Genomic DNA, 25,668 nt, shown 5'->3' with positions numbered 1-25,668 from the left:
GCACTTTGAGATATCAGCTGATGTAAGGGCTATATAAATACATTTGATTTGATTTGATTTGAAATGTGATCAGGAATTTCTATTGGAGAAGCAGTTTAGCCTATTTTCTTACTGTACTGTCTTTGATGCAACCCTGGCTTTAAGACGAATCACTCCCACCTACTGACCTATGAGACTGACAGACAGGTCAGGTGGCTGTGATTCTGTCAAGTGTTGTCTCTATGAGAAATATAATATAAATCTATTTCTATGTTTTTATACTGAACTAAAATAGAAACGCAACACGCAACAATTTCAACGATTTTACTGAGTTACAGTTCATATGAGGAAATCACTCAATTGAAATAAATTAATTAGGCCCTAATCTATGGATTTCACATGACTGGGCAGGGGTGCAGCCATGGGTGGGCATGGGAGGGCACTTGAGAGCAAGGCCCACCCACTGGGGAGCCAGGCCCAGACAATCAGAATTCGTTTTTCCCAACAAAAGGGCTTTATTACAGACAGAACTACTCCTCAGTTTCATCAGCTGTCCGGGTGGCTGGTCTCAGATGATCCTACAGGTGAAGAAGCCGGATGTGGAGGTCCTGGGCTGGACTTGTTACACGTGGTCTACGGTTGTGAGGCCGGTTGGACGTACTGCCAAATTCTCTAAAACGACGTTGGAGGCAGCTTGTGGTAGAGAAATTAACATTCAGTTCTCTGGCGACAGCTCTGTTGGACATTCCTGTAGTCAGCATGCCAATTGCACACTCCCTCAAAACTTGAGACATCTGTGGCATTGTGTTGTGTGACAAAACTGCACATTTTAGAGTGGCCTTTTATTGCCCCCCAGCACAAGGTGCAGCTGTGTAAGGATCATTCTGTTTAATCAGCTTCTTGATATGCCACACCTGTCAGGTGGATGGATTATTTTGGCAAAGGAGAAATGCTGACTAACATGGATGTAAATAAATTTGTGAACAAAACTTGCGAGAAATAAGCTTTTTGTGTGTATGTAAAATTTCGGAGATATTTTATTTCACCTCATGAACCATGGGACCAACACTTTTCATCTTGCGTTTATATTTTTGTTCAGTATATATGATTCTGAGGGGGTGGGAGGGTGAGGGGTCAAAACATATCTTGTATATTGCAGCTAGACTGTGTGTTTTGCTCTGTTTGAAGCTTGATCATCTTTTTTAAAAACCCATAAAGAGAAGAGGTTGAAATGAAATGTAAAAATGGAAGCAGCCCTGATGGCGAGGATACACAGAGTTATTGAGAGACAGCATACCCCTTCTTCACTCTGCCAAAGTCGAAGGACATCTGTCTGTAGGCGAACGCCTTCTCGTTGAGGTACCGGCTGTAGCGTCTAATAAACGTGGACATGTCGTAGCCTGGGGGAGGAACAACAGGCCAATGTCACCTCCACATCTCCATAGCAACAACACCTCACAGAGGACCATTTCCATCACCAGAGAAACCAGTTTACATGGCCATGGGAGCTCATATTAATCACCATGGACACAGTTTTCACAGTGGTCACCCCGGGTGACAGCTTGACTCGACGTCAGAGCGGGTTGTTTGGTAAACGCAGGGACGGGAGGAGCTGCCGGAGCAAGCGTTAACTCACCATGGGAACCAGTTTTGTCCAGAAAGTTACTGAGGTTGAAGAGGGTGTTCCTGGAGGCAAGGAACTGGAGGAATCTCTGAGAGAGAGAGAGAGAGAGAGAGAGAGAGAGAGAGAGAGAGAATAATACACACCAGTCAGAGGAGGCGACTGGATCAATACACTAAAACAACAAACCAGCTCAGCAAACGATTGAGTCTGTTATGCTAAAGAACCAGACATTTTGACAGGTATTAAAACACATACACATATTAAAACACGCTCACACACAAACACATAACAGCCTTTAAAGATCCTTTTTTTCAAAGGATCGAATGAGTCACAAAAGGAAATGGATGAGATGTGTAATTTCAGAGGAGCTGTTTCATATTATAAACACATAATTGTGTTGAAGAGGAACTGGAATTCATGTGAAAAGTGTGATATGATCATGCTGCAGCTTAATTGATTACAGAAAGCCAACATCAAAGAAAACAGTGCCTGAGTTGGAGGGTGAGAATGGTTCTGTTGAAATACAGAATGTATCACCCACTAAACAGTAATACATGAATGGCAAATAGGCTTTGTATGGAGGAATTGTGACACATGACAAGAAAAGCATACTCTGCACACACTCACACCTATACACATGATATGTGCACGCACACACACATACACACCTGGGTTTTCGTTTACACTGTTAATTCAAAAGTCAAAGCCCAGTTTAATGAAGTGAAATAAATGAGAGATGCTCTATAGGGTGGCAGGTAGCCTAGTGGTTAGAGCATTTGATTAGCAACCGAAAGGTTCCTAGTTCAAATACCCAAGCTGACTGTGTGAAAAATCTGTTGAGGTGCTGTTGGTCAAGGCACTTAACCCTAATTTTCTCTGGGGGTGCTGTACTACTATGTCTGACCCTATAAAGCGACACATTTCACTGCACCTATCTGGTGTAAAACATAGATTTTTGTGATACTGTAGTACACTCCTTCTCCTCCTCAATATTTCAGACAGCGTACAGTCTCATACCAACAAACATACTCCAGATGTCGTGCTAAACCCCACACATCTGTCTCTACTGGCCAGTCAAATACACACCCACACACACAAACATGCACAAACACAGATGCACGCACATACATGCACACACTGTGATGAGATTAATAATGGTGGGGGGAAGGGCATATGAATGAAGAGATCTCTCTCCCTCCCTCCCTCCCTCCCTCCCTCCCTCCCTCCCTCCCTCCTCCCTCCCTCCCTCCCTCCCTCCCTCCCTCCCTCCCTCCCTCTCCTCCATCCATTGTTTCAGTGTGGCCATAGACAGACTGGACAGGCTAAACAGAACATCTGCTTATCTGACTCTGTTACCCCTTGTTGACAGCAGTGACATAACAATGGAGGTCAGGATGAATGATGGAATTACTGAATATCTAAATGGCTGACTGAACACCTGCTCTTTCCAAGACTGACCAGGTGAATCCAGGTGAAAGCTATGATCCCTTATTGATGTCACCTGTTAAATCCACTTCAATTCGAGATTTTTGATATCTGCAAATCATTTTTTTTCAGCAGGATAATGCCCAATGCCACAAGGCTAGGAGTTTCCAGGAAGGGTTCCACGAACAGGACAATGAATTCAGCTTACTTCATTGGCCTGCCCCATCAACAGATCTCATTCCAATTGAGCATCTGTGGGATGAGACGGAATAAGCTATTCGGACTAGAGATCGACCCCCAGCCAACTTGACACAACTGTGAAGAAGCAAGTCAAGATGGGCCAGCATCGCTGTGGAATGCTTTAGGGACCTTGTAAAGTTTATGCCTCGAATGAATTGAGGCTGTTCTGAGGGCAAAAGGGGGTGCAACTCTATATTAGGAAGGTGTTCCTAATGTTTTGTACACTCAGTGTATCAAGGATGAGGGTTGGCCAACTAAAAACCAAAAACTCAGCATGTCCAATTCAACCAAATGATATAAACAAGAGCCAATCACATCCCAGCCCTTTTAACTACAGGCCCTCCCATAGGATCAGTAGTGGTGGTGCTGGCTTTCACTCACCTCATTGCCAGCAACCATCATGTGATGCGTAGTGATCAGGGCCTTGAACACCACCACCCAGCTGGCATTGGTGGCCCTCTCAAACAACGTGTCCGCCATCTGTGGGATGTTCACATTGGACTCCTTGGTGGCCTCAATCAGGTCTGAGGGAGAATAATGAAGAGAAATGTAGTGTTTAATTACATTTTCCCATACATGTAATGTACAATCCCATACATAATCAGGCTTGGTCAATTTGTACCTCGATCAGGTCTGAGCGAACAGCGCCAATGATCGGTTACACACTACAAACAGGTTACAAACTGTACAAATAGGTTCCAAACTCTCCAAGTACTTTACATTGAGTGTAATCTATGTCATTTTGACAATTTATTTCCCACCGGCCCTATCGCTTTAAACCAGATCTTCTGCTTCCTGGAAATAGTTACATTGGTCCTGAACTGACAGACAGACAGACAGACAGACAGACAGACAGACAGACAGACAGACAGACAGACAGACAGACAGACAGACAGACAGACAGACAGACAGACAGACAGACAGACAGACAGACAGACAGACAGACAGACAGACAGACAGACAGACAGACAGAGCATCCTATTGTCAATAGTGTCCTTTCATCACCCAGGTTACACTGATACAGGTACAGAGTGAGGAGAAGAGAGAAGAGAGTGGAATTTCCCTACAAGTGTGATAGAAAGGCATCACTCAAGGGCAGAGCTAGAGACAGAGAGAAAGAGAGCCAGAGAGAGCGGTGGTACCATCTGAGCAGACAGACAGGGTGGGAAATTTCAAGCTGTTCTGCCTCCCCCTCACCAACACAAATCAGCCAACATATGCTCAGAGAAAATCTATTTACTGTGGTGGGATAGGATGGATTCCTGTCGTGCTTGGTAGTTTTCAGTCAAATTCCTCATATAAATGACACATATAAATGCCTAATATATGAGATATTGCACATGAGTTTGGAGTAATAGAGAGGAGGGAGGGAGGTAGTGATAGACGGATGAATAAAGAGGAGAGGGATGCTCTGAAGGTCAGGGTTCAGTCACCGACATGTTACAGTATGATGTGTCCTTCAACCTTTTAGCATCATGCTATCATCATTTTGGGGCGGCAGGTAGCCTAGTGGTTACAGCTTTGGGACAGTAACCGAAAGGTTGCTGGATCGAATCCCTGAGCTGACAAGGTAAAAATCTGTCATTCTGCCCCTGAACAAGGCAGTTAACCCACTCTTCCCTGGTAAACTGTCATTGTAAATAAGAATTTGTTCTTAACTGACTTGCCTAGTTAAATAAAGGTTACACAAGGGCTGATTGGTGTGGATGTCCCCTCCAGTGAGGTAGGGGTACCTCTTGTGTGTGTATTGATGAGCCAGCAGCCTGTACTCCACCTCCTCTGTTTCTCTCTCCCTCACTCTTTCCTTCTCTCTCAAAATACACACACTGAGTCATACACACATGGACAAACACACAATGGCCAAGTTAAAACACAGATTCAGATTATCTATACACCAACAAAAAGAAACCTCTGGGCCAAAGGCTATGCATAATGTCTGGGGGCTAACCAATGGTGACTTCAACTCGACTCCTCACAGAGACCCAAACCAAGTCTCCCGGGTGCCTCAAATCTGTTACCCTGCTGAGCTAAGGCATTCACCAAACCACCACAAATTAAGGCCCACAACGTGCAGGTTGGATAGGATAAAGTTGAATGACAAACAGACAGGGTCCCCCAGGCATCATTACACTGATAATAAATCCAGCACCGTTAATTACCTGACCTTTGTTCTAATCATATCTCTGGATTATCTGGGCACAGGAAGTAACGTGCTGTTCCCAGAGCAACATATCAGAGCGCAACAAGTCCAGAGATAGACTATGCTGAAGTCTGTTTTTTCTCACCTAGACATCCACTATGGTCAGCAGGATCCACATAACAGCCAGAGTGGTCACAATAATACATTCCCTCTCCCATGCATCGACATGGGAGAGGGAGTGAGGGAAATAGAGAGGGAGGGAGAGGAAGGTAGAAAGAGATCATTTAAATAACATTTAGAGAGAGCGAGAATGGAGAGAGAGGAAGAAAAGAGAAAGAGCAGAGAGAGAGAGAGAGAGCAAAGAGATAGAGACTGAATGGAGAGAGCAGATGGAGAGAGAGAAAGAGGAAGAGAGCGTAGAGAGAGAGAAAGGGTGGATTAGAGTTGAGGAGAAATGTGACTTGGGGCTGAGCTATTCGGATTGGGATGCTGAGCAGCGGGAACCCCAGCACACGGCAGCCCTGACTCACTGTCCCAGCACACTGTCCCCCTCTCTCCATTATTCATACTGAGAGAGGAGAGATGAGATAGAGAGAGAGAGAGAGAGATAGTGTGTGTGTGTGTGGTGTGTGCGCACGTGCACGCGTGTGTGTGTGTGTGTGTGTGTGTTTCACGAATATCCCCTATTCACAAAGTCCCATACATGTAGCTTAGACCCACAAGGGATGTACAGTAGCTACTCACGCTACACAAATACAAACACATGAGTATGCACACACAGCCATGCATGCACGTAGACAATGTTGTCATAGCAGCAGCACCGTCGGTAACGGCAGTAACACTGCCCTAGTTAATAGGGACTACTTGCATGTAGTGTACTTGCATGAGACAGACAGGGTGAATCCCCACCCTGTGACACTACTGGAGCCAACACGTGAAGGAGGAGGGATTCTAAAGATTCCTGTCATGGATCCAGTATAATTGCCTAGTTGAAATAGCCTAGTCATATTGAAATGAGGAGGAACAGTCAATGTGACAAGGTCGTTAGTGAAAACTTGTATCGTGTGATAGTATTTTTTTGGAAATCATTTCATTGCCTAACATTTAAAACATAATCTATTCACTGGGTGGGCACTGAGCTCTTGAGATAATATCATAAAAAGCCAGAAATGGGATTATAAGCCTTGGAAGAAGCAACCAGAGCAGTATGTTATCAGTAGGGAGCCATAGAGAAAGAGCGGTGGCTGCAGTAGTTGCAGTGCCAGTTAGGAAAGTGGAGGCAGTAATAGCAGCAGCCTTGGCAGTGATTACTGTAACAGTCACATCCCCACCTCCTCACTGCACCAGACACGACTCAATGGCACCATCATAATGCAGCAGAGGGACAACACATACTCAAATACATGCATATAGTTCAGTTAGTATGTACCTCGCACACACACAGACATACACACACGCACAGACATGTGTAACTAACTGACTAGCGCACAGAAAGACAGTGTTAGCCCACTGAGCTAAAAACGTATGTGTTTTCAGGATTGATTTAGGCAAGGTTGTTCATCACACAAGCGTAGGGAAATGCAACTCTACTACTAAACATACACAAACACAGTACACATACTACACATAGCTCCTCTGCTCTATTTATAAAGCTCCACCACCTGAGGCGTCATCGTGCAGCAGAGCGAGCAGAAGAGGAACATCATGGGTCTGACATAATCTCATCCTCTTGTTGTACTGGAAACAAAGGCAGGAAGGGGGAGGAGTAGGCAGGGAAACCTGTCAGCGTCAAAGATACTACTACTCTACCTCAAATGCATCCATGGCTTACACCGGGGCTCAGTACGTCAGTCAATTAGCCACGGCGTGGACTGGGAAATCGCAATCACACACACTCTCCTGTTAGTATGCATGACCAGACAGAGAGCATCCAACCCCACACGGTGACAGTATCATCATCGTCACACTGCCATACTGCTGCTCACGTTGTGCTTTCATCACTTATTCATCTTTGAAGCAGGTGTAGTGTCACAGTGTGACTGGAACTTACATTGAGGTTGCTTACTCTAAGCACGGGTTCAGACGAAGGCTAAACACAGACATGGCGCCCGCTACTGATCCAATGAGCTCTCATTGACACAGCTTTTACTGTAGAGCCATGTATGTATGTGTGTGTGTGTGTGTGTGTGTGTGTGTGTGTGTGTGTGTGTGTGTGTGTGTGTGTGTGTGTGTGTGTGTGTGTGTGTGTGTGTGTGCGTGCGTGCGTGCGCACACCTGCGTGTGTGTGTGAACTATTGACCGATATCATGTCGTTGACATCATGCCAGTGAAAACCACACCACAACACCCTGCCATACGTCCAAACTGAATCGAACAGGCCCATTTCATTCATCAATAGCTGAAAGTGATACTGGTGCCACGGGACACAAAAGGGACACACAAAGTCACACACATAAGCACATGCACGGGCACACACACACATAGGCACACATGCATGTGCACACTCACTCACACAGGAAATGGAAATGAGGAAATTAATCCTTTTTTATCAACGGGTTTAGAGTACAAATGGGCATGAGCCAAGACTGTTTCCTTGGCAACTAGAAATCTCTCATAGTTTTGCCTGGCATCAAGGTTGCAGTAAAATACCTTTGCAGAACATGTTACAGGTATATTTTCACTGCAACAGTAATAGACATAGCATAGTAGTGCCAGACTACACAGAAACACAAGTTTACCTGATTTTTCATGTCCCAATCTACCCCATTTCACATACAGTGCATAACAAAGTGTATCAGCAAATGTATAAAATGCAATCAAATGGACAATACAAACGGATTTGAAAAATAATGATTTCAATATATGCCATGGCCTCTCTTCAGTATGTCCATATTGATTGGTGTCAGATACACCAGAAAACCAAACCATTAAACCAAAGCATGTCAAATGTCCTGTTTCTGGGAGTGGTCTAGTATCTGATGGAGGCATGCACAGTAAGATCATGTTCCACTGCACATGAATGGACCATGAAAGGCCCATGTTATTTATAGGCCTCTTCCCTGAGTAGAACCCCCGCTGGCCAGCCGATTGCAAGCATATCAGCCAAGAGAGAACCAGCAAAATCCAGAGCAGGCAACGAGAGGAGAGGGACATTGAGAGACACACATTTGAGGAATAAATGTGTCACTGTCACTTCCAGAGCACTCTGATTTTAATCCCTTGTGTGTACCACTGTGAATCACGTACATTATCTCATTCTGTACATCTTACTATCCAACACTTACCCTACTACCCTCACTCCCTAAGCACCATAGGGACCATACATTCAGGCTACCACCTCTCCCTAAGCACCCTACATTCATCCTACCCCCACCCCTTTAGCATTCTACACTCAACCACCCTCTTCCTAAGCACCCTACATTCAGCCTACCCTTACTGCTAAGCACCCTAAACTCAGCCTACTCTCTCTCCCTAACCATCCGACACTCTGCCTACTCCCACTTACTACATGCCCTCTATCCCTTCACTCCCGATGGGTCTAAATCAGTCACGTCAATTTCTGTGCTCTCTCTCTCCCTCCCCCTCCCCTTTCTCCATCCCCATGGGGCTGCCCTGCCCCGGGTTCCCTCCTGGGTGCTTGTAGCAGTGCCCCTGGGAGCAAAGTACGGAAGAAAAAAATGTATGAAATGTATGCAATGTAAGTTGCTCTGGATAAGAGCGTCTGCTAAATGACTAAAATGTAAAATGTAAAATGCAAAGCGGTGAGGCTCCAGGGTGAATAAACAGGAAACACAAGCGTCCGTAAACTATTGAAGCTCAGCGGGCTAGCACAGTCTTTAGCTCAGAAGACTAATACAGTTTTTAGGTTATAATGGACTACTTTTTGGAGGATGATCGTGCCATGCTGACTCTCTCTGACTCTGAAAATGAATCAGACGATGAGGAAATCCCTGATTTAGGTAAAAACATTTTAATTGAACCAAACATTGTAGAGTCTTCTGATGACAGTGATGGGGAAGAAACGGTGATCAACGGTGTTGCTGTCACAGAAGAAGTTGACCGAAATCAGTGGAATGCCCGGTGGAAGCAGAGAGATGATTGCAAATGCAGAGGGAGTCGAACAGATAACACAGAAGGCTGTTGTATAAAACATGTCTCTGGATAGCATCTTCAAACTAAAGGCAACCATGGCAGAGAGGGGGAAGCACTCATCCATGTATACGGGTAAGAGTCTAGCTACATTTTCAGATATTATCGTTTTCATTGCAAGTTAAAGCGTACTGTTAGCTAGTTAACTAGCTAACGTTATGTGTATGATCTGTGTAGTAATATTAATCATATCTCAGAAAGCCATTTGCATTGCTAGTTATGGCCTAATTGGTTAGGTAGTTCATTAGCTTTAGCTACCTGCAGATTCATTCATGGTGCATGGGATTATGGTTCATTGTTTAGCTAGCTAGCTACATGTCTAAACAAAAGACTCCACTATACAATTAACCATTTCACTGTACCGTTTACATCTTTTGCATCCTCTGCATGTGACAAATGAACTTAGATGTTATTTGATATAGTGTGTGTTTACCAGAGATGGTAATGTGAAGAACAACATGACCTGCACCAAAGTTAGATTAGGATATTGGCCAAGGACTAGATAAAGTGTATTTGTACTACTACTTTTTGCTACTACTTTTAGTCTTGAAATACTTGGTTGTTTACTACACTACCTTACTCACTCTGTTTAGCACATGGCCTCACATGCGAATCCTTAAAGAGATGGGTGGGGCTAAGGTTTAAGATGGTGTTGTCATGTCCTGGCCAGTATAAGGGTTAATTGTTATTGTAGTTTGGTCAGGACGTGGCAGAGGGTATTTGTTTTATGTGGTGGTGTTTTTGTAGTAAGGGCATTTGATTTAGTATTCCTGGGTTTTTTGGGCACTGTTTGAGATTCATGTATTCTATGTTTAGTCTAGGTAGTCTGTTTCTATGTTGAGTTAATTGGGGTGGACTTCCAATTGAAGGCAGCTGTGTGGTGTTGCCTTTGATTGGAAGTCCTATATTAGTTGGGTGTGTTTGTGGGAGATTGTTCTGAGTTTAGCCTTGTGCCTTGCCAGACTGTTTGTTGATCGTTCGTTCTCTTTGTTTGTTATTTTGGTGTTCATTTTGGAATTTATTAAAAGTCAAGATGAGCATACATATATATACCTGCGGCATTTTGGTCCTCCTTAACCAACGACAACCGTGACAGGTGTGAACAATGCTGAATGGTTGTAGACAAAGAAGAGCTCTCCAGTAGGTGTACCAAAACATTTAAGGTCCATTTTCTCAATAATGGCATTACAAGTTTATTAACTTTCAAAGCAGAATACATTTCCTATTGTTCCTCAACTGCAATGTATGATATACTATTTTCTATTCCTGACTCTCTAATTTTATCCAATGTAAAAAAACACAATTTCAAATTTTGCTACATAGGATTGAATCATAGGTGGTGGGTTACATATGTGCTGCCACCTCTCACCTCCTCCGCTGTGCCATCCAACCCCTACTACTACATAAAACCTGTTAATTGGAATGACTGTTGATTTAGATTTAGGCAGTGCAGGTGATAATTAACAGTGCTGGTGATAATTAACATCATATATACACACACACACACACACACACACACACACACACACACACACACACACACACACACACACACACACACACACACAGATGGGTATTCTGCTACAAATGCCTGTCGGTATGTCATGATAGAAGATATAATCATGAATATTGACTGCGTGTGTGTGTTGTGTATGTTGGTGTGTGTGCGTGCGTGTGTGTCTACAGCCCTGCTCTTGACTCATGTACACTCCTCATACAGCTGTTGTGGCAGGGCAAGAGGATGGGAGCCATATTGTTTCAACCGCATTGGATAAAGATGGTGGTTCTTCTGAGCAGCAGGGTGGGAGGTCTCCTCCTTCTGAACCATCTAATTTGACAGTAATACAAATCCTGCCAGTGCACTACCTCCCTCTGGGCTCAGGTTAAGGCTGTCCTTCTCATCCTCTTACTAGGGCCTTAACCTTTGAAGTTCATCATTGTGAGGTATTGTTTGTTTTGTGACACACTTCTATTCGGAGCTCTGTTTTTCCCGTAATTGAATCCTCCCGTGTATGATAGTTTTGGCCTGCCTCACTAACGACGCCTTTTGCCTATTCCCTGCCTGTACTTTAGCCTATCGGATTTCCTGTTATCAACCTATTGCCTGATCTCCCGGACGACATTACTAGCCTTTTCCCTGCCAGTACTGTTGCCTTTTTGGACCCCCTGTATATGACCTTCTGCCTGTCCCTGGACCCAGCTACCTGCCTCCTCCTGTGGTCCATTACAAATAAACACCTGCTGCGCCCTGCGCTTGAAACCAGCACTCTGTCTCCCAATGTGTTCATTACAGCCATGAGTGGCATAGACACACACAGCTGGGCTTCTTAATCCATAGCGTCCCCATACAGTTGTGTTCTCTAGCTCCTTCCACACAATGAGAACTTGGCAGGAGAACGTACTTGGCATTCGCACAAGCAGTGTAACAGCTCTAAGATTGCTGGAGCCTGCACTGAAGACACAAGCAGGCCCTGTCGAGCCACCATCAAGAGTGTTGAAAGATGTTAAAGCACCTCCTTGCTGTTCAGCTGTAATGATCACAGTTCTAAAATAAGTAACACATGGATCTTTCACACAGGTGTTTCTCCAATCCCCTGCTAAGATGATAGCTAACCTGACATCTCACTCTTTTCAAGGCTTTCAATGTCAGCTGTGGTGTGAAGCTGGTTACAAGGACGTCTACACCATCTTCTAGGTGTGAAGGTGTGCTCTGAGGAATCCTGACAGACGGACCATTACAGTCTACTGTGTTGTCTGGCAGGAGGAAGACCCATTTCTGTTCAGAGTCATGTTCTCAAGAGAGAAAACGTTTTGAAATAGGGAGATTTTAAATGCAAAATGTTGCTTTCCATTAGAAAATGTTTTGCTACGGAGTACCCTACTGAACACGACCCAGGTGACCTAGTTCAGCTACTACACTGGTGTCCTATTACACTACTACTGTATTATGTCTAGTGAAAGCCCTTGTCCAGTGAGGGTTGGACACCTGAGAGAGGTTGGAGGCTCTCTCTCTCTCTCCTCACTGCAGCACACTACTAGCACTGCATCATTTAACTCTCTACTGGGAGAGAATGAATAGGGTTGGGGTAAGGAGGGTAGGGAGAGAGAGCCTCTCTCCCTCTCTCTCTCTCTCTTATGGGTCAGCATGGAAAGCTCACAGGCCTGGTGCTTGACGATATCACACTCACAAAATCACCATGGAAACATACCAGTGCACAGAGTCTTCAAATGAAAAAGACCTGAGAGACCTTTCAGCTTTTTAAATGGCACCACTCTACATCCAGACAAACGAGTCCATCACAAGATAACACATAGGATTGGGAAAGGCCTTAACATTAAGTGTGCTTTGGTGTACATCAATCAGCCAAGAACATATTCTGAATGAATATCAATTTCCAGTCCTCCTCTAGCCGACGGGGAAGCCTTAATGAACAAGACTTGGAAGGACGGCATCGCAACTAGTTATAAATAAACAATAAAACAGTAGGATTCCCATTTTGCTCAAGAGTTGAAATAAAAGAGTTAAAAGAACATTCCCCATTCATTTGAGAAGAACTAATGTTGTTCTATAAAAATCCTACTTCTTGTCTACTTCCTTTTTTTCTCTCAATTATGGAAGTCTGAGTGGAAAATCTGCTGGATGCGAAAGTTATTAAATTCATAATGTTGTTAGATCTTGTGAGGGGTTCAAATCACAGACCTGCAATAATATAAAACAAGTACATATTTAAAAAAATGAAAAACAATTGAAAAAATATATATATTATTTGTCTTGTCTGTCCCATCTCCCCCACCCCTCTTAGTAGGTGCCACCCATTCCTATTTCCCCCTCCCTCCTCACTCCCCCTCCCCACCTCCCTCTCTCCCCCCATGAGCTCATGTTGGGGACATATCTATGCATAAAACAAAACATAATCGTAACTCATCTTATGTTTGAAAACAAATTGTGGGACCAAGGCACACATGAATAGAATCAGCCCGCATGCATCGATACTCTATACCGACATTCAAAATACAATTGATAAATTCAAACAATTCTACATTTTCAACTACTCTATTGAATATAACTAATGTTGTTTCCTTGGCATTGGAGAGCTCTAGGGAAAGAACGTCAAGGAAGTTTTGCAGCCATTGCGTTATGCTGAGGTTATGTGAAGACTTGTGTCTGGTCACTAACATTCTTCTTGCCGCAGTCAGTCCAGACAACCATTCTCGTTTCTGGGGTACTGTGAAAGTCAATGACGTGTCAACAATAAAATACTGGGGAGATGGGGAATGGCAGATGGGGAATGGCAGCACCAACTATGCTCATAACAGACCTGGCAACCTGCGACTAAAAGGTTTTTAATTGGGGCAGTCCCACATCATGTGCATGTAGGTTCCAAAACTCAGTGAGTGGATGGAATGGGGTTCATAAGTGCGCATAGCGGTTCTTAACTGCAAATGTAAAAACTAAAAAAATTACACAAAATTATACATATTTTTTTAGTTCATGAAAGGATAATAAACCTTCATCATTCATTATGTCTATGAATTGTTTGTTCAGACCGTTGTTTAAAAATAACAGGTTTCCCTCCCAAAGGTAGGGAGTTATTTCTAAATAGTGGTGTTTGGGTATGCCATTGCACTTCCCAATTTGTTGCCAGGTCTGTACTGTGTGGGAGATGATTGGTTCTGAGTACAGCAAAACTTAGGAGATAAGGAAGAGAATAGTGTATCTCTCAATGTAAATGGTGACACTATATTTCCCTCAATTTCCAACCAAGGAAGACGTTTATCTTGATCAAACCTTTTCTTAAGTGGGCGGCGCACTGGAGACAAAGCATATTACTTGAAGTTGGGTAATCCTAGATCCCCAAAACCTTTGGATTGTTGGAGTGTAGTCATTTTAATTCTGGGACATTTCCCTTTCCATATAAAATTCAAGATTGAACTTTTAATATTTTCCCAGTACCCTAATGACATGGGCAAAGGAAGATTTTGAAATTCGACCTGATAAAGTTAATCTTAGATTAAACCATCTGATGATATCTTCTGTAATTGCAGCTGGGACTTGTTTGTAGTTCTTCTAAACAATTTTATATAGAGAAGGAAAAATGTCAATGCCCAGGTATTTAAAATGGGTCACAATTGCTTTGTTAAGTGGAAGCAGAGATGATTTAGTGAGGTTAATCTTATAACTTCATATACTGCTGAATTGTCTGAATATACTTAATACATTAGGGAGGGATTGTGATACATTGTCAAGGTACAATAATACAGTGCATTCGGAAATATTCACACAATTTCCCTTTTTCCACATTTTGTTACATTACAGCCTTATTCTAAAATGGATTTAATAAATAAAAGTATTCAACAATCTACACACAATACCCCATAATGACAAAGCGAAAACAAGTTGTTAGAATTTTTTACAAATGTATTATAAATAAAAACAGAAATACCTTATTTACATAGGAAAAAAATACAATTTAATCCATTTTAGAATAAGGCTGTAATGTAACAAAATGTCAAGGGTTCTGAATACTTTCCGAATGTATGTCATCTGCTTATAATGAGATTTGGTGGTCCGTGTCCTCAACTGATATTTGCCCTATATCTGGGGATTGACATATTTTTTTTAGCTAAAGGCTCCAGTGATAGGGCAAATAGGAGACTGAACGCTGGACAGCCTTGACGAGTTTCCCATGTGATGGCGAACTGTGAGGAGCATTGATTGCCCATCAAGAATATTGCAAAGTGGTTACGATACATATTCATAAATATTTAGCCAAATACCATTCTTTTCACAGAATACCATAGACGGTCAAATGCCTTCTCCACATCAATTCGCATGACTGCACAGGGGGATGGTATATTAGGATCAATGTGCATTATACATAGGAGACCTCTCAGATTGTCTAAAGCCAGTCTATGTTTGACAAAACCTGTTTGATCAGGATTAACTAGGTTGGGTAAATTGTTTCAAGACGTTTGGCTAGAACCTTTGCATACAATTTCATGTCACTGTTAATAAGGGAGAGAGGCCTATGACTTGGATAGAGAGTTGCATCTTTACCTTTTTTTATGTAACAGAGAGATAATTGCAGTATTAACATCACTATTGAAAAGCCCATTTGAATAGATGTTTGTACCATTTCTAATAATATCGAGCCAAGTTCAGAACAAAAGGTTAAATAGAATTCCGGTGGGATGCTATCCCATCCAGGGGATTTGCCTCAGTTCATGTCTTTCAATGCATCGTGCAGTTCATTGAGCATTATACTGTAGGTGCATTTAGAGTGTGTATCATCGGAGGAGAGGTGCGGTAAATTCAAGCCCTCGAAAAAGGGTCTCTTGCTTTTGTACTTCAGAACTGTATATTTTCTTCATATCAATTTTTTCTATGTAAATTGATTGATGGTGAATCATGCAAGAGAACACACGTCAGACTGAATGGAAACAATGTCAGCAAGACTATCATTATTGCGTCATTTACTAGCTAAGAGGAAGCTAGGTCTATTACCGTCCACATGATCAGTTTGTCTGGCTCTGTGAATTAGAAATTCTGCTCTTAATCTGGGTAAGGAATTTAACTCAGATTTGATGATTAATAATCATCTCTCCTTCTCGGGCGGAAAAACTGTTCTGCTGTTGACAAGTTAGTAAGGATAAAGTGAGACTGTTGAGACTTGTTCAAACCAGAAGCAAATGCTATTGTATTGTTTCTAATGAACCCTTCCATTGTCATTCACAGACTCTTTGATGAGGAGGATAAATTCATGTAAATCAGACATTAATTGATTACAGAAATCCACATTTTTTAAGAGAGTGAGATTACTTGTGGCATGATTTGGAGCATTGGTTATAGTTTGCATAAGTTTGCGTGATGATCAGACATAGACATACAGTATGCACAATTTCCACCTTTTGTACAAGATGCAGTGACTGTGATGAAAGTAATATGTAATCAATCTATCCTTGAAAATGATCTGTGCCTAGCTGAATAAAAAGTATATTCTTTCAGTTGTGGATTTTGCACTCTCCATATTGTTTATCTACTAGTGAAAAATCAGAAACCATATTTTGCTACGCTATAGTGGCTAGTGGTGCAGTAGCTGATTTGTTAGATGTATCCATTGTTGGGTTTACGGTTGTATTCATGTCACCACCTAAGACCACATGGAAATCAGATATTCCAGCAAGTATTATGTGTAGAGAAACAAAAAATCGTAAGTATTGGGGGCATATGCAGAAGCAAAAATATATACAGTACCAGCCAAAAGTTTGGACACACCTACTCATTCAAGGGGTTTTCTTTATTTTTACGATTTTCTACATTGAAGAATAATAGTGAAGACATCAAAACTATGAAATAACACATATGGAATCATGTAGTAACCAAAAAAGTGTTAACCTGTTGGGGCTAGGGGGCAGTATTTGCACGGCCGGATAAAAAACGTACCCGATTTAATCTGGTTACTACTCCTGCCCAGTAACTAGAATATGCATATAATTATTGGCTTTGGATAGAAAACACCCTAAAGTTTCTAAAACTGTTTGAATGGTGTCTGTGAGTATAACAGAACTCATTTGGCAGGCCAAAACCTGAGAAGATTCCTTACAGGAAGTGGCCTGTCTGACCATTTCTTGCCCTCCTTGATCATCTCTAACAAATACAGGGGATCTCTGGCATGACGTGACACTTCCTACGGCTCCCATGGGCTCTCAGAAGGCGGGAAAAAGCTGAACGATGTAATTCCATCCCCAGGCTGAAACACATTAGCGCGTTTGGCAAGTGCTCTATCAGAGGGCCATTAGACTGAGGCTCGTGCATGAGGGGATAGCATGCTTTTACTTTCACTCTCTTTGTAATAAAAAACAATTTCCCGGTCGGAATATTATCGCTTTTTTACGAGAAAAATTGAATAAAAATTGATTTTAAACAGCGGTTGACATGCTTCGAAGTACGGTAATGGAATATTTAGAATTTTTTTGTCACGAAATGCGCCATGCTCGTCACCCTTATTTACCCTTTTGGATAGTGTCTTGAACGCACGAACAAAACGCCGCTATATCGATATAACAATGGATTATTTGGGACCAAACCAACATTTGTTATTGAAGTAGAAGTCCTTGGAGTGCATTCTGACGAAGAACAGCAAAGGTAATAACATTTTTCTTATAGTAAATCTGACTTTGGTGAGTGCTAAACTTGCTGGGTGTCTAAATAGCTAGCCCTGTGATGCCGGGCTATCTACTCAGAATATTGCAAAATGTGCTTTCACCGAAAAGCTATTTTAAAATCGGACATATCGAGTGCATAGAGGAGTTCTGTATCTATAATTCTTAAAATAATTGTTATGTTTTTTGTGAACGTTTATCGTGAGTAATTTAGTAAATTCACCGGCAGTGTTCGGTCGGAATGCTAGTCACATGCTAGTCACATGCTAATGTAAAAAGCTGTTTTTTGATATAAATATGAACTTGATTGAACAAAACATGCATGTATTGTATAACATAATGTCCTAGGGTTGTCATCTGATGAAGATCATCAAAGGTTAGTGCTGTGGTTTGGGTTTATGTGACATTATATGCTAGCTTGAAAAATGGGTGTCTGATTATTTCTGGCTGGGTACTCTGCTGACATAATCTAATGTTTTGCTTTCGTTGTAAAGCCTTTTTGAAATTGGACAGTGTGGTTAGATTAACGAGAGTCTTGTCTTTAAAATGGTGTAAAATAAGTTTTTGCATTTTTGAGGTATTTGAATATCGCGCCACGGGATTACACTGGCTGTTGAGTAGGTGGGACGCAAGCGTCCCACCTAGCCCATAGAGGTTAAACAACTCTAAATATATTTTAGATTCTTCAAAGTAGCCACCCTTTGCCTTGATGACAGCTTTGCATACTCTTGGCATTCTCTCAACCAGCTTCATGAGGAATGCTTTTCCAAAAGTCTTGAAGGAGTTCCCACGTATGCTGAGCACTTGTTGGCTGCTTTTCCTTCACTCTGTGGTCCAACTCATCCCAAACCATCTCAATTGGGTTGAGGTGTAGTGGTCTGTGTGTAGCTTGTGCAGAGGAGTCAGGCACAGGACAGCAGAGATGAGTAACACAAGTAACTTTACTCAAATATTCCAATAACATGTCGTAATACCGAGCCCACAATAACGGACCGAACATACATAAAACAATCACGCACAAAAACCATGGGTAAAACAGAGGGTTAAATAATGAACATGTAATTGGGGAATTGAAACCAGGTGTGTAAAACAAAGACAAAACAAATGGAAAATGAAAAGTGGATCAGCGATGGCTAGAAGGCCAGTGACGCCGAGCCCCGAACGCCGCCCGAACAAGGAGAGGGAACGACTTCGGCGGAAGTCGTGACATGAGGTCGGGTGATTGTGGAGGCCAGGTCATCTGATGCAACACTTCATCACTCTCCTTCTTGGTCAAATAGCCCTTACACAGCCTGGAGGTGTGTTGGGTCATTGTCCTATTGAAAAACAAATGATAAAAAGATGGGATGGTGAATCGCTGCAGAATGCTGTGGTAGCCATGCTGGTGAATTGTGCCTTGAATTCTAAATAAATCACTGACAGTGTCACCAGCAAAGCACCCCCACACCATCACACCTCCTCCCCCATACATGTGGACTTCATCCGTTCACCTACTCTGTGTCTCACAAAGACACAAAGACACGGCAGTTGGAACCAAAAATCTCAAATTTGGACTCATCAGACTAAAGGACAGATTTCCACCGGTCAAATGTCAATTGCTCGTGTTTCTTGGCCCAAGCAAGTCACTTTTTCTTATTAGTGTCCTTTAGTAGTGCTTTCTTTGCAGCAATTCGACCATGAAGGCCTGGTTCACGCAATCTCTTCTGAACAGTTGATGTTGAGATATGTCTGTTACTTGAACTCTGTGAAGCATTTATTTGGGCTGCAATCTGAGGTGCAGTTAACTCTAATGAACTTATCCTCTGCAGCAGAGGTAACTCTGGGTCTTCCTTTTCTTGTGGAGGTCCTCATGAGAGCCAGTTTCATCATAGCGCTTGATAGTTTTTGCGACTGCACTTGAAGAAACATTCAAAGTTCTTTACATTTTCCGGATTGACTGACCTTCATGTCTTAAAGTAATGATGGACTGTAATTTCCCTTAACTTATTTGAGCTGTCCTTGCCATAACATGGACTTGGTCTTTTACCAAATAGTGCTATCTTCTGTATACCACCCCTACCTTGTCACAACACAACTGATTGGCTCAAACGCATTAAAAAGGAAAGAAATTCCACAAATTAACTTTTAACAAGGCACACCTGTTAATTAAAATATATTATTTTATTTTGTTTACCTTTCTTTAACCAGGTAGGCTAGTTGAGAACAAGTTATCATTTGCAACTGCGACCTGGCCAAGGTAAAGCATAGCAATTCGACACATACAACAACACAGAGTTACACATGGAATAAACAAAACATACAGTCAATAATACAGTAGAACAAAAGAAAACAAAAAGTCTATATACAGTGAGTGCAAATGAGGTAAGTTAAGGCAATAAGTAGGCCATGGCAATAAGTAGGCCATGGTGGCGAAGTAATGACAATATAGCAATTAAACACTGGAATGGCAGATGTGCAGAAGATGAATGTGCAAGTAGAGATACTGGGGTGCAAAGGAGCAAGATAAATAAATATATAAATGCAGTATGGGGGTGAGGTAGGTAGATAGATGGGCTGTTTACAGATGGGCTATGTACAGGTGCAGTGATCTGTGAGCTGCTTTGACAGCTGATGCTTAAAGCTAGTGAGGGAGATATGAGTCTCCAGCTTCAGAGATTTTTGCAGTTCGTTCCAGTCATTGGCAGCAAAGAACTGGAAGGAAAGACGACCAAAGGAGCAATTGGCTTTGGGGGTGACCAGTGAGATATACATGCTGGAGAGCGTGCCACGAGAGGGTGCTGCTATGGTGACCAGTGAGCTAAGATAAGGCAGGGCTTTACCTAGCAGAGACTTGTAGATAACCTGTAGCCAGTGGGTTTGGTGATGAGTATGAAGCGAGGGCCAACCAATGAGAGCGTACAGGTCGCAATGGTGGGTAGTGTATGGGGCTTTGGTGACAAAACGGATGGCACTGTGATAGACTGCATCCAGTTGTTGAGTAGAGTGTTGGAGGCTATTTTGTAGATGACATCACCGAAGTCGAGGATCGGTAGGATGGTCAGTTTTACAGGGTGTGTTTGGCAGCATGAGTGAAGGATGCTTTGTTGCGATATAGGAAGCCGATTCTAGATTTAATTTTGGATTAGAGATGCTTAATGTGAGTCTGGAAGGAGAGTTTACAGTCTAACCAGACACCCAGGTATTTGTAGTTGTCCACGTATTCTAAGTCAGAGCCGTCCAGAGTAGTGATGCTGGACGAGCGAGCAGGTGCGGGCAGTGATCGATTGAATAGCATGCATTTAGTTTTACTTGCATTTAAGAGCAGTTGGAGGACACGGATGGAGAGATGTATGGTATTGAAGCTCATCTGGAGGTTAGTTAACACAGTGTCCAAAGAGGGGCCAGAAGTATATACAGAATGGTGTCGTCTGCGTAGAGGTGGATCAGAGAATCACCAGCAGGAAGAGCAACATCATTGATGTATACAGAGAAGAGAGTCGGCCCGAGAATTGAACCCTGTGGCACACCTATAGAGACTGCCAGAGGTCCGGACAACAGGCCCTCCAATTTGACACACTGAAATCTATCAGAGAAGTAGTTGGTAAACCAAGCGAGGCAATCATTTGAGAAACCAAGGCTGTCGAGTCTGCCAATAAGAATGTGGTGATTGACAAGAGTCGAAAGCCTTGGCCAGGTTGATGAATATGGCTGCACAGTAATGTCTCTTATCAATGGCGGTTATGATGTCGTTTAGGACCTTGAGCGTGGTTGAGGTGCACCCATGACCAGCTCTGAAACCAGATTGCATAGCAGAGAAGGTACGGTGGGATTCGAAATGGTCGGTAATCTGTTTGTTAACTTGGCTTTCGAAGACCTTAGAAAGACAGGGTAGGATAGATATAGGTCTGTAGCAGTTTGGGTCTAGAGTGTCACCCCCTTTGAAGAGGGGGATGACCGCGGCAGCTTTCCAATCTTTGGGAATCTCAGACGATACGAAAGAGAGGTTGAACAGGCTAGTAATAGGGGTTGCAACAATTTCGGCAGATAATTTTAGAAAGATTGTCCAGATTGTCTAGCCCGGCTGATTTGTATGGGTCCAGATTTTGCAGCTCTTTCAGAACATCATCTATCTGGATTTGGGTGAAGGAGAAATGGCGGGTTGGCGGGTTGCTGTGGAGGGTGCCGGGCAGTTGACCGGGGTAGGGGTAGCCAGGTGGAAAGCATGGCCAGCCGTAGAGAAATGCTTATTGAAATTCGCAATTATAGTGGATTTATCGATGGTAACAGTGTTTCCTAGCCTCAGTGCAGTGAGCAGCTGGGAGGAGGTGCTCTTATTCTCCATGGACTTTACAGTGTCCCAGAACTTTTTTGAGTTAGTACTACAGGATGCAAATTTCTGTTTGAAAAAGCTATCCTTAGCTTTTCTAACTGCCTGTGTATATTTGTTCCTAACTTCCCTGAAAAGTTGCATATCACGGGGGCTATTCGATGCTAATGCAGAACGCCACAGGATGTTTTTGTGCTGGTCAAGGGGCAGACAGGTCTGGAGTGAACCAAGGACTATATCTATTCCTAGTTCAACATTTTTTTTGAGTGGGGCATGCTTATTTAAGATGGTGAGGAAGGCACTTTTAAAGAATAGCCAGGCATCATCTACTGACGGGATGAGATCAATGTCATTCCAGGATACCCCGGCCAGGTCGATTAGAAAGGCCTGCTCGCAGAAGTGTTTTAGGGAGCGTTTGACAGTGATGAGGGGTGGTCGTTTGGTCGCAGACCCATTACGGATGCAGGCTATAAGGCAGTGATCGCTGAGATCTTGATTGAAAACAGCAGAGGTGTATTTGGAGGGCGAGTTAGTTAGGCTGACATCTATGAGGGTGCCCGTGTTTACGGATTTGGGGTTGTACCTGGTAGGTTCATGTCACGTCCTGACCAGCAGAGGGCGTATTGCTTAGTCTAGGTCAGGATGTGGCAGGGGGTTTGTGTTTGTTAAATGTTGGGTTGATGATTGGGACTTCCAATTGAAGGCAGGTGTGTATAGTTGCCTTTGATTGGAAGTCCTATATAGGTGTGTGTGTTTGTCTTTGGGGTTGTGGGGAATTGTTCTGTGTTGAGCCTATGCTTTGCCAGACTGTTGGTTGTTCGTTCATTCTCGTGGTTTGTTATTTTGAAAATAAATAAACATCAAGATGAGCCTGCCCATACCTGCTGCGTTTTGGTCCTCTTCTCTCCAGTACGACATTTTTAAGGATGAGTACGACTTATTTTATGACAGAATTCCCCACCAACAAAGGACCAAGCAGCGGAAGAAGACTGGCGAGGTAAGGGAGACCGAGAGGCACCCCCAATAATTTTTTAGGGGGGGGCACAAGGGCTGTTTGACGGGGCAAGAGCTGCCCGCCAGTCAACAGTCGTCATCAGAGCTGCCCGCCAATCAACAGTCGTCATCAGAGCTGCCCGCCAGTCAACAGTCGTCATCAGAGCTGCCCGCCAGTCAACAGTCGTCATCAGAGCTGCCCGCCAGTCAACAGTCGTCATCAGAGCTGCCCGCCAGTCAACAGTCGTCATCAGAGCTGCCCGCCAGTCAACAGTCGTCATCAGAGCTGCCCGCCAGTCAACAGTCGCCAGAGAGGCCAGACTGCGCTGAACTGCCGGAGTGGCCAGACTGCGCTGAACTGCCGGAGTGGCCAGACTGCGCTGAACTGCCGGCGTGGCCAGACTGCCCTGAACTGCCGGCGTGGCCAGACTGCCCTGAACTGCCGGCGTGGCCAGACTGCCCTGAACTGCCGGCGTGGCCAGACTGCCCTGAACTGCCGGCGTGGCCAGACTGCCCTGAACTGCCGGAGTGGCCAGACTGCCCTGAACTGCCGGAGTGGCCAGACTGCCCAGACTGTCCCGAGCTGCCAGACTGCCCAGACTGTCCCGTGCTGCCAGAGTGGCCCGACTGCCTGGAACGGCCTGCACCTGAGCCACCTCCAGGATAGGTGGGTTGGGGAGGGAGGGTGTAGCACAGTGCCGTCGTTGACGGCAGCCACCTTCCCTCCCTTATGGTTTAGGGGTTATTGTTTGTTGGGTTTTTGTTGGGGTATTGGGGATTTTCTTGTTTTTCTTTTTTAGGTGCATCCTGGAGTCTGCACCTTGAGGGGGGGGGGGGGGTACTGTCACGTCCTGACCAGCAGAGGGCGTATTGCTTAGTCTAGGTCAGGATGTGGCAGGGGGTTTGTTTGTTAAATGTTGGGTTGATGATTGGGACTTCCAATTGAAGGCAGGTGTGTATAGTTGCCTTTGATTGGAAGTCCTATATAGGTGTGTGTGTTTTGTCTTTGGGGTTGTGGGGAATTGTTCTGTGTTGAGCCTATGCTTTGCCAGACTGTTGGTTGTTCGTTCATTCTCGTGAGTTCTTTGTTATTTTGGGTGTTCATTTTTGATAGTTAATAAAAGTCAAGATGAGCCTGCACATACCTGCTGCGTTTTGGTCCTCTTCTCTCCAGTACGACATTTTTAAGGATGAGTACGACTTATTCTATGACAGTTCATTGATAATTTGTGTGAGATTGAGGGCATCAAGCTTAGATTGTAGGATGGCCGGGGTGTTAAGCATGTCCCAGTTTAGGTCACCTAGTAGCACGAGCTCAGAAGATAGATGGGGGGGCAATCAATTCACATATGGTATCGAGGGCACAGCTGGGGGCAGAGGGAGGTCTATAGCAAGCGGCAACAGTGAGAGACTTGTTTCTGGAAAGGTGAATTTTTTGAAGTAGAAGCTTGAATTGTTTGGGTACAGACTTGGATAGTAATACAGAACTCTGCAGGCTATCTTTGTAGTATATTGCAACACCACGCCCTTTGGCAGTTCTATCTTGGTGGAAAATGTTATAGTTAGCGATGGAGATTTCAGGGTTTTTGGTGGTTTTCCTAAGCCAGGATTCAGACACGGCTAAGTCATCCGGGTTGGCAGAGTGTGCTAAAGCAGTGAGTAAAACAAACTTAGGGAGTAGGCTTCTAATGTTAACATGCATGAAACCAAGGCTTTTACGGTTACAGAAGTCAACAAATGAGAGCACCTGGGGAGTGGGAGTGGAGCTAGGCACTGCAGGACCTGGATTAACCTCCACATCACCAGAGGAGAAGTAGGATAAGGGTATGGCTAAAGGCTATACGAACTGGCCGTCTAGCATGTTCGGAACAGAGAGTAAAAGGAGCAGGTTTCTGGGCACGATAGCATAGATTCAAGGAATAGTGTACAGACAAAGGTAAGGTAGGATGTGAATACATTGGAGGTAAACCTAGGCATTGAGTAATGAGAGAGATATAGTCTCTAGAGACGTTTAAACCAGGTGATGTCAAATATGTAGGAGGTGGAACAACATGGTTGGTTAAGGCATATTGAGCAGGGCTAGAGGCTCTACAGTGAAATAAGACAGTAATCACTAACCAGGACAGTAATGGATGAGGCATATTGATATTAGAGAGAGGCATGCGTAGCCAAGTGAACATATGGGTCCAGTGAGTGGTTGGGCTGACTGGGGACAAGGCGATTCAGACAGTTAGCAGGCCGATGCTAACAAGCTAACAGTTAGCAGACCGGGGATGGCAAGCTAGCAGTTAGCAGACCGGGTTAGCAAGCAAGCAGTTGGCAGACCGGGGCTAGCAGTTAGCAGACCGGGGCAGGCAAGCTAGCAGTTAGCAGACCGGGGCAAGCAAGCAATTCCAGGTGACTACCTCATGAAGCTGGTTGAGAGAATGCCAAGAGTGTGCAAAGCTCTCATCAAGGCAATTATTCTACAATGTAGAAAATAGTAAAAATTTAGAAAAACCCTTGAATGAGTAGGTGTATCCAAACTTTTGACTGGTACAGTACATTTGCCAGAAAACATTTATTTCACATTGGCAATCCTCCCTTCTTGATCATTGAAACTTGAGATTACGGCGAAACACAACAATTACCACTTTTTATTATTAACAG

At 43.6% G+C, this 25,668-nt stretch overlaps 1 protein-coding gene across 5 annotated transcripts in view; it reads right to left on the bottom strand.

The window, feature by feature from the left end:
* The window catches only part of LOC106583925 (clathrin coat assembly protein AP180), a 64,942-nt gene that overhangs the window by 36,187 nt on the left and 3,087 nt on the right, over window positions 1-25,668 (bottom strand). For all 5 annotated transcript variants that reach the window (XM_014168624.2, XM_014168618.2, XM_014168641.2 and 2 more), the window contains exons 3-5: window positions 3,650-3,792; window positions 1,616-1,691; window positions 1,277-1,379 (exon numbers count right to left, since the gene is read on the bottom strand). In XM_014168624.2, coding sequence (XP_014024099.1) covers window positions 1,277-1,379; window positions 1,616-1,691; window positions 3,650-3,792 — 322 coding nt within the window. The remainder of the gene's footprint in view (window positions 1-1,276; window positions 1,380-1,615; window positions 1,692-3,649; window positions 3,793-25,668) is intronic.

This window comes from Salmo salar, chromosome ssa02 (genome assembly GCF_905237065.1).
Source record: "Salmo salar chromosome ssa02, Ssal_v3.1, whole genome shotgun sequence".
In the NCBI taxonomy this organism is placed as follows: domain Eukaryota; kingdom Metazoa; phylum Chordata; class Actinopteri; order Salmoniformes; family Salmonidae; genus Salmo; species Salmo salar.
This window is presented reverse-complemented; position numbering and strand designations above follow the sequence as displayed.